The sequence below is a fragment of the Hylaeus anthracinus genome, unplaced genomic scaffold, assembly GCF_026225885.1.
Source record: "Hylaeus anthracinus isolate JK02 unplaced genomic scaffold, UHH_iyHylAnth1.0_haploid 11980, whole genome shotgun sequence".
In the NCBI taxonomy this organism is placed as follows: Eukaryota; Metazoa; Arthropoda; class Insecta; order Hymenoptera; family Colletidae; genus Hylaeus; species Hylaeus anthracinus.
In genome coordinates, this window is record NW_026534328.1 from 997,237 (window position 1) to 1,011,896 (window position 14,660).

At 27.2% G+C, this 14,660-nt stretch overlaps 3 protein-coding genes across 5 annotated transcripts in view; 2 read left to right on the forward strand and 1 right to left on the reverse strand.

Moving 5' to 3' along the window:
• The first annotated feature begins 2,467 nt into the window (after nucleotides 1-2,467).
• On the forward strand, nucleotides 2,468-8,875 carry LOC128897162 (E3 ubiquitin-protein ligase MSL2-like). Of its 3 annotated transcripts, XM_054160887.1 has the most exons (5): nucleotides 2,468-3,525; nucleotides 4,395-4,630; nucleotides 5,051-5,245; nucleotides 5,345-5,660; nucleotides 5,737-8,875. In XM_054160887.1, the coding sequence occupies exons 2-4, from the start codon at nucleotides 4,445-4,447 to the stop codon at nucleotides 5,615-5,617; spliced, it is 654 nt and encodes a 217-aa protein (XP_054016862.1). In that variant the 5' UTR covers nucleotides 2,468-3,525; nucleotides 4,395-4,444; the 3' UTR covers nucleotides 5,618-5,660; nucleotides 5,737-8,875. The 3 variants fall into 3 exon arrangements, with proteins under 3 accessions (XP_054016862.1, XP_054016861.1, XP_054016863.1); XM_054160886.1 differs by lacking the exon at nucleotides 2,468-3,525 and having other exon boundaries at nucleotides 4,028-4,630; XM_054160888.1 differs by lacking the exon at nucleotides 2,468-3,525 and having other exon boundaries at nucleotides 4,035-4,558.
• A 1,606-nt stretch (nucleotides 8,876-10,481) lies between these two features.
• LOC128897163 (uncharacterized) lies at nucleotides 10,482-13,683 on the forward strand. The gene is made up of 3 exons (XM_054160890.1): nucleotides 10,482-11,628; nucleotides 12,382-12,601; nucleotides 13,483-13,683. The coding sequence occupies exons 1-3, from the start codon at nucleotides 11,555-11,557 to the stop codon at nucleotides 13,681-13,683; spliced, it is 495 nt and encodes a 164-aa protein (XP_054016865.1). The 5' UTR covers nucleotides 10,482-11,554.
• Nucleotides 13,684-14,346: 663 nt separating this feature from the next.
• Nucleotides 14,347-14,660, reverse strand: part of LOC128897159 (keratin-associated protein 16-1-like) — a 3,067-nt gene continuing 2,753 nt past the window's right edge. Inside the window, exon 4 of the mRNA XM_054160883.1 lies at nucleotides 14,347-14,655. Within this exon, the coding sequence (XP_054016858.1) occupies nucleotides 14,362-14,655 (294 nt within the window). The 3' untranslated portion in view covers nucleotides 14,347-14,361. The remainder of the gene's footprint in view (nucleotides 14,656-14,660) is intronic.

Genomic DNA, 14,660 nt, shown 5'->3' on the forward strand with positions numbered 1-14,660 from the left:
ATATATATATATATATATATATATATATATATATATATATATTTCATGGGTGCACAACTGTAGCACCAATGGAATTATAACATAATAACAATATTAAATTATAATGTAATGATTAAATTATAATTTCAATGAATAAAAGGGAATGATTTAATAATGAGTAGGATCTCCTTTCTTCTCGATTAATTCAAAAATGCAACTTGGCATACTCCCAACTAGTTTTTTTTTACAAAATTTCATCGTTAATTTCATTTCAGGATTTTAGTACAGCTTCTTTTAACTGCGAAATGCTCGAAAATTGTTGGTTGTGTGCATAAATACGCCGTGCCATCATACCCCATAAATTTTCCATCGAATTTTGATACAGGGAGCATGCTGGCCAGTTTAATAAATTTATATTAAGTTTTTGAAGCCGCCTTAGTATTCCTCGACTTTTGTGTATTGGGGCATTATATTGTTGATATGTCCAAGTAATGTGGTTCTTCGAATGAATGAATGGCAACAAATTGTTCTCCAATATTTCAATGTACTCGTAAACTATTCATTCTGGATGAAGGAAACGCTAATTCCAGCTTGCCACTCGAGTAAAACGCAACCCATACCATTAACATTCCAAAATTTCATTTAGAAAAATACTTTGGGTCTTTTCGTAGGTCTCTCCAGTAACAATTGAACCCATCTGGGCCATCGAGATTAAACTTTTTCTCATTGGAAAATATTACCTAATGAAGAACGTTAAATGGAAGAAAATGTCACCTCTTAATTTGTCGATTAACATTAAACTTACATGATTTCAGTTTTTATTTATGTTTTCGCGGGTGTATTCCATTCTTGCTATTTTGTGGTGTTTAGAAAGAACGGGTGCTGAAATTAGTTTTTGTCTGGCAATGGTTGGATTTCTTCTAAAAACACATTGAATGGTCCAACGTGACACTTCGTGTCTACATTCCACTGCAATTTCCCAACAGCTTTTCAAACTATTGCTCCCAATTTTAATAATCTGCCTCTCAGCATGTGGGGACAGTTTCTTCTTAGGTCCTCCGTTCTTATTTTGGCCATATTTCGATAGACTACGTAAAAAATTTGATATTACTTTAGGGAATTGCCCAAGTTCGCATCCAATTTCCCTAATTCCCAGTTCTAGCTTGTTATAAGCTAAAATTTCACCTTGCTCTTTCTCAGTAAGATATTTACCGCGTGGCATTGTATTAATTAATAAATAAAACTTTGAATTAGATGAAAATTTGGTGACAAACATGCTTGAGATGTGATGAAAATATCAGTGGTGCTATAGTTATGCACCACAGTGTATGAGAAATACTACTAATACTAATATTGTCAGTGGCATTTATAAAAACTTATATATCGATAATGAAGTCTTAAGTTGAAAAAAAAAAATTCATTTTCTAATTTATGTTGCCACGAGGAATTAATCCTGGAAACAGGTGCTATATTTTTATTAATACCCTAAATACAATGGTTTATAACTGCAAAGTAGTTTTACAGAGTCGAGATTTTTGTTGAAACTTTTGGTGTTATCCAATTTTTAAATTATTCCGTACTAAACTGTACTGTAGTCTTGTTAACTAACATTGTCTTCATTTAAAAATTTACGAAATAGTTAATAAATTACTCGATCATTTCATTAATCCAGACCTTAGCTGTGAAATGTTCTGGAAAATGTTCTAAATAGGGCCTTGCACTTTCTAAGTACGGTACTATTTTAGATACTTCATAGAGGCAGCGTTGCCAAATCTATGCAGACGTTTATCTCTATCCCTGTTTATTAGCCAGTACATAGGAAATTGGAGAAACAGTAATATTTGAAGCATTATATTAGAAGCAAGTTGCCCTAACAATAAGTAATTTGTTACCAAATGGCATTAAAATTAAAAATGTATTAAGAATAGAAAGAACTGTATTTCAGAAACTTTGAGTGTTGAATGTTTTTACACATTTAAAAGAATTTTTATGTTTATATTTGTATACAACATATGCATAGATCACACATATATATTTGCTATATTGCATTTATATATTTAAAATATATATACAATTTCTAGGTTTTTATTTTTCTTGCGATATTACATTCGTTGAATATATTATATATTACACAGATAATTAAATATTCTTACATATGCTGAGAGCAACAAATCAAAGGCTTATTAAATATATATTATTTCTCTTTATAGTACATTCTCTACTACATTTATTGATTAAAACGAAATAACCAATATCATTAAGTATTTGAATTCTTTTTGTTATCATTCTACAGAATGTAATAAGGATACACAATATTAGTCTTTAAATTTTAGTAAAATACGATATTTATTAAAAAGATTAAACAGTGCTTAATTAACATATCTTAAATCAATCCTGTAAAGTACATTATAATCTTCTGTTCCAATATGACAAGATACAAATATACTACAAATATACTTATTTGTGAAGTGCTATGCATAAAAAGAAATTAGAGACTATTTATTACAAGTATGACAGCATGATTGGCTACTCGTCTATTTTAGATAGACATAAGACTTTTCGTTTTTATTTTTTTTGGTCACCAATCTTAGAGTCAAACTACTGGAAATAATATGCAGTCATTTAAGCAATAATCTCTTTATACTATTTCAATATAAAAATGATAAATGTACATATTATGTATAAAACATTTTACATCGAGTTACATAATATTTGTCATCATAGTCACTAATTTTTTTCAAATTTTACAATATTTGTTGGTAATTTTCAGAAACTAATTTCTATAAAATTTCAGTCCTCTAGTTTGAACAGTTTTTCAAATGATTGAACATTAATTTTTGTTTAATTAAGTAAAACAGACCAATGCATTACCTCATTCTTGATATTTATGTTCTACTTGAAGGTAATATTTTATATTTATAGTCATTTTGAAGCCAAGGAAATACAACTTTGAAATGTGTACCAGAAATTTTAATGGAAATGCTGTACATCATCTCTATATGGAAATGTATATAAATTACACTATTATTGTTAAAAGAAGTTTATCAGTATTTTGGTAATTTGGCTTTTTTACATTACATTTTGGATGGATAAGCTCTGTTTCTGCTACTGATATGAGAAGCATTTTAGGAAAAATAGACAAAAAAAAACAAAGGACCAAAAAAAAAATAGAAGAAGTAGCATTAGAAGAATGTTCATAACTTAAGTATTCGTGTTCTTCTAGTTTGGCAAGCTCTTCACAAACAACTACTATATCTATATTGTGTTCAAGAAGTACATATTTCAATATTATTGACTATCCAGTGGAACTAAATTTTTGTCTATGATTACTGACAAGATTTCATAAATGATATTATGTTTACCGATGAAGCTGAATCAACCAGAAATTGAATTGTGAATTTTCATAATAGCCATGTGTAGTTGGATGAAGATCTTCATGCAATTATTGAATCAGGGCAACAATATCGAATTTCCATAAATATGTGGATGGAAATCTAAAAATATTGGCTTTTAGGAAACAAAAATTTGTACCAAACAGAACGACAGGTATGATTTATTATAACTTCTACATGAATAATTTATCTGAATTCTTGAAAAATGTGCAAATTTCTTAATTTCACTTAATTTTGTCATTAATACTGGACAAAGTTTATATCTGACTTTCTGTGAAAAATAAAAGATGTAGTCAAATGATCTCCATTCTTCTATATCTAAGAGTTTAGTGTCTTCATTTGCAAATTTTCATGATTTTGTAAATTTAAAACGATAAATAGTGAATGTATGGTTTATAATAAGAAAAATGTCAACAGTTCTTGGTAAACTATGCAGTTTAATTACACAGTGATGGTAAAGATGTGCTAAAATGAAATGGCAACACATAAAACGTTCAAAATAAAAATACAATAAGATGATTTCATGTAATTAGTAATACATGGTTCTACCTCCATACATGTCATTGTTAGAAATAAGTTAATATCTTGTGCTATTCGAACAGAAAATTATATTGTGTTCAACAGAAATGGTTTATATGTTAATTAAGTATTTTTCATTTCTTTTAATAAACTTTTTCTCATCGGAAAATATTACCTAACGAAGAACGTTAAATGGATGAAAATAATGTCACCTCTTAATTTGTCGATTAACATTAAACTTACATGATTTCAGTTTTTATTTATGTTTTCGAGGGTGTATTCCATTCTTGCTATTTTGTGACATTTAGAAAGAACGGGTGCTGAAATTAGTTAGAGATTCACAAAATTAATTTCCCATTTATTTACTATGCTATATTTGTTTGTGTTTCTATTTAAATGTCTCACTACATACATGTATCCTAAAAAAAGAATTAATAATTATAAACAAAAAGCAAAAAAAAGTATGACATTTTAATGTATAAAGTCTCATTCGATATTTCATAGAATCACCTGCTATCCGTACCGTTTCAAATGGATCTTCAATATATTCTGTGATGTATGCTGGATCTGGTAACAAAATAACAATAAAACGGAAAGCCGCTGCTGCAGAAGATACAGAAGTAGGCCAACAGGATATTGATGGAAGTCAACACAGCTCTGTAGGAGGGGTAAAATGTATTCCATCTTCCCACCTTAAATATGGGGCCCCTTCTCAGAAAAAATCTTCAAAGGGCAGCAAAGTAATTTCAATAGATATTCGATTAATCTTATGCCTTACAGGAAGTTTACATTGCACTATAACTTTTATTTAATAGCTAAAGAATGTGTATCTTCGTTAATATTACTTGTAAGGTACAATCATATTTCTAGATTTGTATAACAATTAACAATATTTAATAGTTCATATTTGATTAACTTTCTTTAATACTTTTCATTACTAACATTAGATCTAAACAAATTGAAACATGTATTTTGATAGGTCCCATACTAAGATTAATGCAGATGAGGGAGTTTATACCATTTTTGTTACATAATATAACATGTATTATAGTATATATTATCTAATATTTCACTTACATCTGTATTAGTCTAAAATTCTCATTTTTATTTCAATTTTTCATAATAATTAAGAGTAATAGGACTTGTTTTATTTTGAGTAGTCGTCAGGCTTTAAAAAACCAAGGTCAAGTTCAGCTCGGAGTAAAAGAAAAGGATGTAGATGCGGTAATGCTACAGCAATACCTGGAAAATTAACTTGTTGTGGTCAACGTTGTCCCTGTTATGTTGAAAGTAAACCTTGCGTGGAATGTAGATGCAGAGGTTGTAGAAATCCTCACACGGCAGATGGATTAAAGGTAAAATTTTTGAAATTGAATAACTTATACAATTGAGGCTAATAATTCTTGTGAGTTCTTAATACAACTGACTATGTAGTATGTCATTTTACATTTCAGATACGGCCACATATACCTGAGTTACATAATTTGCAATTGCAATTATCAGCTCCTTTAGACTGCGATACGTTAAGTTCGGATCCTTTAGGATCTGTACCACAATGCCTTTCAACCTCCCCAACCACAATTCAAGTATTAAATGTTTATTCAACTCCAAGGTTAGATATTGACAATGTACCACAGAATCTACCTGCAGCCTTGTTAGTAGGAGAAGACGCTATGATTAGTACTGAAAGTGAAGCTGAAGATAGTGATATACAAATTGATGTGTGACAATTCAAATGACATTGTCAAATGTCATGTTTAATCTAATAAGGTATGTATAAAATAATAAATTATTTTACTAACCTGCCAAGTAATAAACATACTAAATCAAATCTGTATAATTTCAGAATAATCTATCTTCTATTGAAATAAAAAATTATGGTTTTTAATCTATAATTATATTAAAAAATAATAAATATATTTTTATCACTCATAAATTATCTGTATTGTGGCATTTTAAAAAGCTTAGAAAACTAAGTTTGTGTAAGTATGAATAAATTTATTTCCAGTGTAAGAGTAAAATATTTTACTCCATTTATTTCTGACTATAATTCGTAATTTTGTTACATTATTTTACAATTCAATATTCTTGTACATTATATTTCGATTATCATTATTATTGTTTATATTTAAATTACGTATGTCCCTTGAACTTTGATCGTCTATGTTATGCAATGTGCCCATACAGTGGCAAAAAAGGAATACCTCCATGTCCATATACATATTGTGCCATACTGTACATTTGCTTATTATTATAAATTTTAAATAATTAGAGGTAACAATCAAAAATTTTAACTATTTATAAAAACTATATGGTAAGAGAAACTGGAAATTAACAAGGAGAGCGTACAGATGGAGATTATTTAAATATTTGTTTTTGTGCATTCAAGAATGTATAATAATCTGTTTATTGACTGGTTATACATAGGGTGTTACACTACAAATTGAACATCTAATTCTCTCTTTTGTTATTAAAGATGCAGCAGAATGTTCAATGGTTTTATAGAGTAAATGAGACATGAAAATAATTTTATAAGGTAGTTAATGGCTTTATCAGTATTTTTCATCATTATTTAATATGGTAATGATTTCACCAATTTCAATGCTTTTATAGTATGTTGAAAAGGGAGATCAATGAGTGTGTTTAGAGCAAGAAATAATTGTAGTTCACTCTTAGTTTTGAAGATATACGTAATTACTAGAAACTTGAAATATAGTATGAAACTACACTCCCACAGACAAAGTTAAATGTATTTCCCATTGTTAGCGGATTTCTGATCAGTACATTCCCACTTATGATTGATAGAATGGATAGGAATAACTCCGATTCTACCAACTGAAAGCCTTATAGCAGCTTTCCATAGCAGGCATCAAAACACACATTAAATTCAGACCTATTACATTTGACTTTAGAACACTTATGAATTTTGTTTAATATTAATAATAGTATTATTAGTAATAGTTTAAATTAGTTCTGGGTTAAAAACAATAATGACAAGTAAATAATTTTAACTTCAGAATAATCTATAATTACCTATTATTTTTTTCTTATCTTCTAATGCACAGAATTTCAAAACTAGATGCGAGCAACAATTTTTTGCTTTAGTACATACATCCAGGTCATTGAAGTTGTTGAGGTTATTAACATGGTAAATATTTACTGTTTTTCTATCTAATAAAATTTATTTCTTTTTATGCATGATCCTAAAATTATTTTTAACAAAAATTCAATAACCTATGATATGTGTACGTTTCATTGTTAAATTATCTAATTATCTTGTGTGAGAATAAATGTTCAAATTGTCAGTCTTCGTCATGGACTTATTTTGTCTCTCTTCTACTCAGATCACAGGTATGTATCATTAAAAATATATTTTTGTAGTACACAAGATGTAATTTAGTTTCAGAATAAGATATATAAATACATCATTGGTTGTTGAATTTGTCCTAAAAAATATTCTCTTTATTTAAAGATATTTGTAATCCGATTAAAAAAAAAGAGATGATCTAGACTATAGTCAGTACAGATAGTAGTCTATACTGTCAAAAAATAAATTACAAAATATTGTATACATCTCATTAGTCCTATAAAATCATTCATTTTATGGCTTAAAAATATTTTCATAGCTGTAATGGTGAAAGGGATAATTAAGTGTTCTGTTTCTGATGTACAACCCTACATTTAATGACCAAACATTATGTTTTATGTATTTTACATACTATTTAGTACACTTATTATAAGTCAATACACGTCAAATCTTAAATACATCTTACAAAAATATCTGATTTGTATATATAATTCATATCATTATTGTTATTTAAGTTCTTAATTAAATGTTTGTTTTATGTAATCGTTGATGTTTGTACTGAAAGCTAAAAGTATAAATAATAAGTTATAGACTGCTCTATATTTCACCACCTTCGATCAAAGATTTACAATTTAACAACGAATTTTTAATTCAAGAAGTAATAATAAAACACTATAATCATGATGAGATATTATAGGTGTACATATATCTAAATTTACTATGTAGTTTAGTACTTGAATGATGTGATAAATCTTCCTACTTCTGTTTATAGTTATTTCTTTTGTTACCAATATTTGTACGTATATACAAAACCTAAGCAACCTTTTATTTATATTTATAAGATAACATATGTATATTTTGTAGATATGTGATTTAATATTTTTTAAAATACTATTTATGTTTAAAAATGAAATGTCCGAAAGTACTTCACAGAATCATACTTATAACAGATTACAAATAGTGAATAAATTCGTAGCATTATTTAAAGGTGAAATAACTAAGAAGAAATACTTAAAACAGGACACATATGAAACAATAATAACATACACATACAGTGTGTAGTCGCCCATATGTAATTTATAAATTTAATCTTATTTCCATTAAAAGAAATCAATTGTTTGTAAAAAAAAGATCTAACTGTATGTTTTATTTCATTTCAAATTAAATATCAGATATATTATTTGCCCAATATTTAGATAATGCTAATATTACTATAACAGCAGAATCTACTTTTATCGAGATACAAAAAATATCATATTAGATTCTCAGATTATATCTTTTAGAAATAAGATTGTTGAACTATTTCTTAAATTTATATTTCGAATAGTAAACAATTTAAAAATAATATCTACTTAAATACCTACAATTAAAGGTTTAATTATTCTCATACTAGTACAAAACTAAATACTAAAAATATATATGTAAAATATAATAGAATTATGCTACCAACTTTAATATAACAGTATATTTTCGTAGCATACGTGCTGTTTATTGTGAATTGTTTGCATCTTTTAAAAATCAAGTAATATTTTAAAAAATTGGGGGAAAATCTTGAAAGTTTTAAATTATACAAATGTATCTGGTTTTAAAGACGAAATAAAAAAAAATATGTATTGCAAACTATTATGTATGAATAAAATAAATTATGGAAACATTGTAATAAAAATGCTCAACATAAGATGAAATTAACAAAAATTACTTCCAGAATATATTTGAATGTACAACATCTAATAGATATCACACAGCTTTTTGAAATGCTTTTCATACGAGTTATCTTGACTTCTGTTAATTCTCTATCTTTCTTTCAGTTGTTTATTTCTTAAGTCTAAATACATTATCAATTTTAGAAAACTACTCATAATAATGAATAAATGATTCTGATATATTTGTTGATTTAAATACCACTTCCTACATGTACCACAAATATTTTAAATATTCTTAAAAATTACATGAACTGTGGAAATATATGCAACTTCGATTTTTTATATATATTCATAATGTATATACTTCATTTCATGCAGTAGTACGACATCTGTCAATTTTTAGTTGTTAAATTTTATATATTTATACGTAATATGTATTGAAAAAATTATCAAGTGTACATTGCAAAATTATTATTAATTGAACAATTAATAGTTATTAATATAATCGAAACGAAAATGACGTGCAAATTCGAGTTTTCAAGAGGTAACGGTACAGGCGTAGCAGAAGCAATTGGAAACTGGGGCTTTTCTAACAACAAAGTCGCAAATTCTGGTCAAGAACTTAGGCGTTTAAGATACCTATCTCAGAAAATGGCTTGCCTGTAAGTATTGAAAACATGAACTTTTCCAGAAGCGCTAATATAATGAAAATTACATGACAGCAGAAATGTGTAATGGAATAAGATTGTGAACTTTAAATAACTATTTGAAATATATTCTTTCAAAATGTACTATTGTAACTTTCCAGAAAATCTAGGAAACCGATGATGTGCGTTAAATACGATTGTAGAAATGACCCAGAAGCTTGGTCTGTAAAACCTAGCCCCGAAGAGTGTAAACCAGTTTGGACATTTCCCATAAAGAGACCACTTATTACATATAGTTCAACCGCTGAAATACTTTTAACTTCAAATTTAAATAGCATTGGATCAGATTTACTTTATGTTATTCCAGGTCGAAGTTACGCATTACAGGGTGTATGTAGAGATATTTAATTATATACTAGTATAATTGCAATGTTTAATTTAATTATGTATAATATCTTAACATTTAATACTTCTTCTTCGATTAATTTTTATCGTTTATATAGTTTATCTAGTTAATCGTTTCTGTTATTCTAAACTAAGCTTTACCGTACCAATCACTCTCTATCCTCTCAATTGGTATTATCCCCAAAAATATCTTGTAGTTTTCAATCATCTAACAGTATCTCTCTAAACAATCAAATGTTTTACTACTTTGTTACCGAAAACGAATATTACAAAGATTCTGCATAAATTATGGAAAAAATTACTTAAAAACATTTATTATTATCATTCTAAAAAGATTAAAAACCTAGTTCACACATTTTATTTTAAAATTGTTGTGTTCTTAGAACTTTTATAAATATCTAAGACTAATAATAAATTAATAAGTTAATAATATGGAGCTATTTACTCCAAAAAATGCGGTTGTGAAACAAATAGATTTATATCAAATTTATTGTTAACATTTAACATATTATCCAATTTGTAATTTGTTTTATATGTAATAGACGGATAAGTGGTATCGCCGAGGGCCAGATTGCTGTCCACAACCAAGTTGCTTAGCTCCTCAATGTCCAAGACCATGCTGTTACTGAAAGTGCATCGATTTCACAATAACAAATTTTTGTATTATAAATTAAATCACTGTATTATATCGAAACTTATGAAATTTAGAAAATATATTTTACTTAATATCGTGGATGAACAAATAATTCTCTTCATTTTTTTTTATTTATGATATGAATATGCAAAGTCAGACACTTCGTATCCGCATCTACATGCAGTGATACTTTTAATCCATATTTAAACAAATTTGTTCAAGAATTTTATTTAAACTATTTAAATATGGTTATTTTATCACTGTATTAAAAATTAGGCTAAATATGCTTAAAAGTGGTAACTTTAAAGAAAGAAAAATAATTGTGGTAACATTAAAAACAGATTGGTTTTTTCTCCACACACTAATTGAACAATACATATTCTGAAGTGATTTAATATGGATGTTATTAAATTTCTAATTTCATTTGTGTTTAATGTATTTTGTCTAATTTAGTTGCTAGTTTAGCAAACATGTATCGCATTTCGAAGTCACTATTTGGAACATTTAAATTATAACTTGATACTTGAAGATACAAATTTCTAAATTATTATATGTATATCTCTATTGAAGTAAAATACTTTTATTTGTAACTAGTCATGGTGCCTGAATGACCTAGAAACTTGGTTCACCTTATTTTTCTTACCAACTTCTGTTAAAAGGTAAATCAAAAATTATATTTATCTATTAAATAACAACATTAACAACGTTAAAATGTTCTTGTACTTTCCACCTGGAATAAAAAATACAATTACTCTGTATTCCTGTATATGAATGAACTGTTTTAAATGTTTCACCATGTATAAAGTTGAGTCATATTTTATTAAACTGCAAAATCTGTCAAAGAAAACAAAAACTATACAAACAAAATATAACAACCTATACTAAATCAAATATTTCTTTTACAATGTTTTCATAAATTTTGGCCTAATTTAACATTTTTTTACATAATGACAAATTAACAAGTATAAAAATTCTAACAGTAACTAAAACTAAATTCTTACAGTACATAGAAATATTAATAAATTAAAATGTCTACTACTCAAATAGTTAACCCAGCAGATATAATTTGTGGATTAAAAGCAGCTGTGACTGCTTTAGAATGGTTAGTTTAACAATTTAGTACGTATTTAATTAGTTATATAATTTTTGTGTAAAGTAATATTACATATTTTAATAATAAATCATTTTTTAAAGAAAAGGTTTTAATAAGAATACAATTTTCTTCTTTAACTTTGAATGCAACACCACTAGTTGCTCATTTACCAATTTAATAGTTGTATATTGTTTACAATAACATTCTATTATATGTATAAGCATTAAATGTTATTAAAATTTAGAACTGCATATGAATTCTATAATCATATTTCTATTAATAATAAATTAATATTACGTTTCTTTTGTAACTTTAACATATTACGCATATATTTATAGAAAGATACAACTCAAAAAACATAATTTATGAGTAACCATCATGAAGTAGCTCGATAAACACTATTAGTCATCAAAAATTACTACCTTAACTTAGGAATCCATCATGCGTGTGTCACTTTTAATATTTTTAATGAAAACATATCACCTCCTATAAGAGTGACAAATTATCAATTATAGTCTGAACCATATAATCAATATTTGATTGTTTCTTAAAGTCCATTCTTGTTGCTAATATTATTTGTTTAATAAATAATGTTTAGTTAAGTTCATAAATAATTAATGATCTTCGAATATTTATAATATTTATACTTTCTGAAAAATGTATCCTTTTGAGTTATATTACTTTAAAAATACATGTACCATATGTTGCAAATTTGTTTATATTTCTAAATATTAATGCTACATTGTTAATTATCATATGTAGTTACCATCAAATGGATGTATTGCAACAATCACAGCAAGAAAAGAAAAGGAAACCACCACCAATGTATTTTATGATTCCAGTTGAAGAAAGAAACATTGAAAAACAAAAAAAAAAGTTAAGTACTACATGTAAAACGACTGTATCAGGCAAAGACATCCTAAGTTCAAAAGAGTGTATTTCAGACACAAAACGTAGTGGAAAGGACAAGTGCTATGATTTGGTAATCTTAATAATAAGAAATAGAGTGAGACATTTAAAACCGACGGTTAAGTTATTAGGAAAAGTTATTCAGGAGGGTGCCCTTGACAATATGTCAAGGTCAAGGTCATAGGGACGGGGTTTCCTATTCGGCATACTTACCAAATGTTTAAAATCGATTCAGTAGTTCCAGAGATAAGCCAGAACAAACAGACAGACATTTCAATTTTATTTATGTAGAAGATATAGAAGAAGATAAACTGACTTAATTTTTAGAAAAACCAACATAAGTACATTCCTACGTATATTTTGGAATAAAACTATACTTCAATGGAATGATTCCATACATAGTACATAAAGTAAAAATACAAATGATATTAATAACTAAATTAAATAAATTAATAAATAATATAAAAGTCCTAACTGTATTTAAAATGTTTTTGTAACTTTTATTCGAAATGACTTTATTTCAAACTATTTCGTTTCTATAATGTTTAAACTATTAGATCTTGTTATAATTCTTAATAATATAATTCACATATAGATAAATAAAATTGTCTATGGATAAGTTTTCAGTAAAATAGATAAACAAAAATCAGTGGCATAACAATGAAAGTATGAAATAACAAAGATCTTTGTAATACATCTTATAAAATATTATGAAACATTTCTGTAATAAATAATAGATTCTTGTTTTGTTTACACATTTGTAAATAGTGTAATGATCTGGAATATCATAAATATATTAATATATTTTTTCATTTAAGAATGAACAAAATTGTTATTTCACACAATCTATTTAAGTAATTGTTTTGAATGTTTCATTTTGTGTATGTATGTTTTTATATATTAAAATCAATAATATATATTTGTATACGTAATAAACATCCGTTACCATTTTAGACACCTGGTTTAAAATTTCCTGAAATGAGGAATGGATATTTATACACAAGATGCTATTGTGTGCATAGAGATGGTCTTCAGGATTCTTGCCCATTGAGTCAGTGTCAAGGACAACCTGAATGTCTCTGCAAACCATGGCCTATTTGTCCACCAGCAAAATATTTACGGTGTCGATACCCAAAACAATATCCAGCACAATAAAACCTATATACCACTACATATTAATATATCATTGTGATACATACATTTATGTAATATACTTCATGTACATATATTATTAAACCAAACTAAAATAAAAATACTTTATACAAAGTTTTGTTGTATATTTATTTGTATATAATTTCTTATAATTTTATATATTATGGTAGTACTATAAAACTTCTTCAGACTATTATTTATGGCTGATTGTAAAAAACAGTTCCCAGCACTCTGTGTTTATTTGTTCTAATCTATACATATAGAATGGAGTGATAATTTTTTTTTAAATGGCACTAAAAAGTAAAGACCAAGACAAACGTTATTGTGTAAATAATAACGCTTCATGCAATTTTTAAGACGAAATATAATAAGAAATAATAACACACTTGTTCTCCAAAAATTATATTTTGTACCAGGCCAAATAGAATACATTAGTTGTATCAATTAATTCATAAATAAATAACAAATCTATAAAAAATGAATGCATATGGTATGTGTGAAATTTTTAAATAATTCGACAAAAATTTATTTCATTTCTATTTTTATAGCATAGGATTATGAATAAAGCTGTTGCAACTACGATAAGTAAGAATGTACTGAAAGATTAAGCCTGATAAATGATAGAATAATATTGATAATATTTAATAGCAACAGTATGGACGTCAGACAAGGCACACAACATTAACAAGGCGGACAAGGAAGAGCGCAAGAAGGTGGGTTGCAAAAAACATAAGGTTGTGGACAAGGAGAACAATAAGGTATACATGGTAAACATGGTGGTGGACAAAATGGTGAACAAGGTGGAGGGCAAGGTGGTGGACATGGTGGCGGACAAGGTGGTAAACAATATGGTGGACAAGACGGTGGGCATGGTGGAGGACAAGGTGGTGGGCATGGTGGAGGGCAAGGTGGTGGGCAACATGGTAAACAAGGTGGTGGGCAAGGTGGAGGGCAAGGTGGTGGACAGCATGGTGAACAAG

Coding starts and splice junctions, on each gene's coding strand:
- LOC128897162 (XM_054160887.1), top strand. CDS start 4,445: ATGTATGCTGGATCTGGTAACAAAATAACAATAAAACGGAAAGCCGCT. Junction 4,631..5,050: donor AATCTTCAAAGGGCAGCAAA/GTAATTTCAATA, acceptor TATTTTGAGTAG/TCGTCAGGCTTTAAAAAACC. Junction 5,246..5,344: donor ACACGGCAGATGGATTAAAG/GTAAAATTTTTG, acceptor TTTACATTTCAG/ATACGGCCACATATACCTGA.
- LOC128897163 (XM_054160890.1), top strand. CDS start 11,555: ATGTCTACTACTCAAATAGTTAACCCAGCAGATATAATTTGTGGATTA. Junction 11,629..12,381: donor GCTGTGACTGCTTTAGAATG/GTTAGTTTAACA, acceptor TATCATATGTAG/TTACCATCAAATGGATGTAT. Junction 12,602..13,482: donor AGGACAAGTGCTATGATTTG/GTAATCTTAATA, acceptor TTACCATTTTAG/ACACCTGGTTTAAAATTTCC.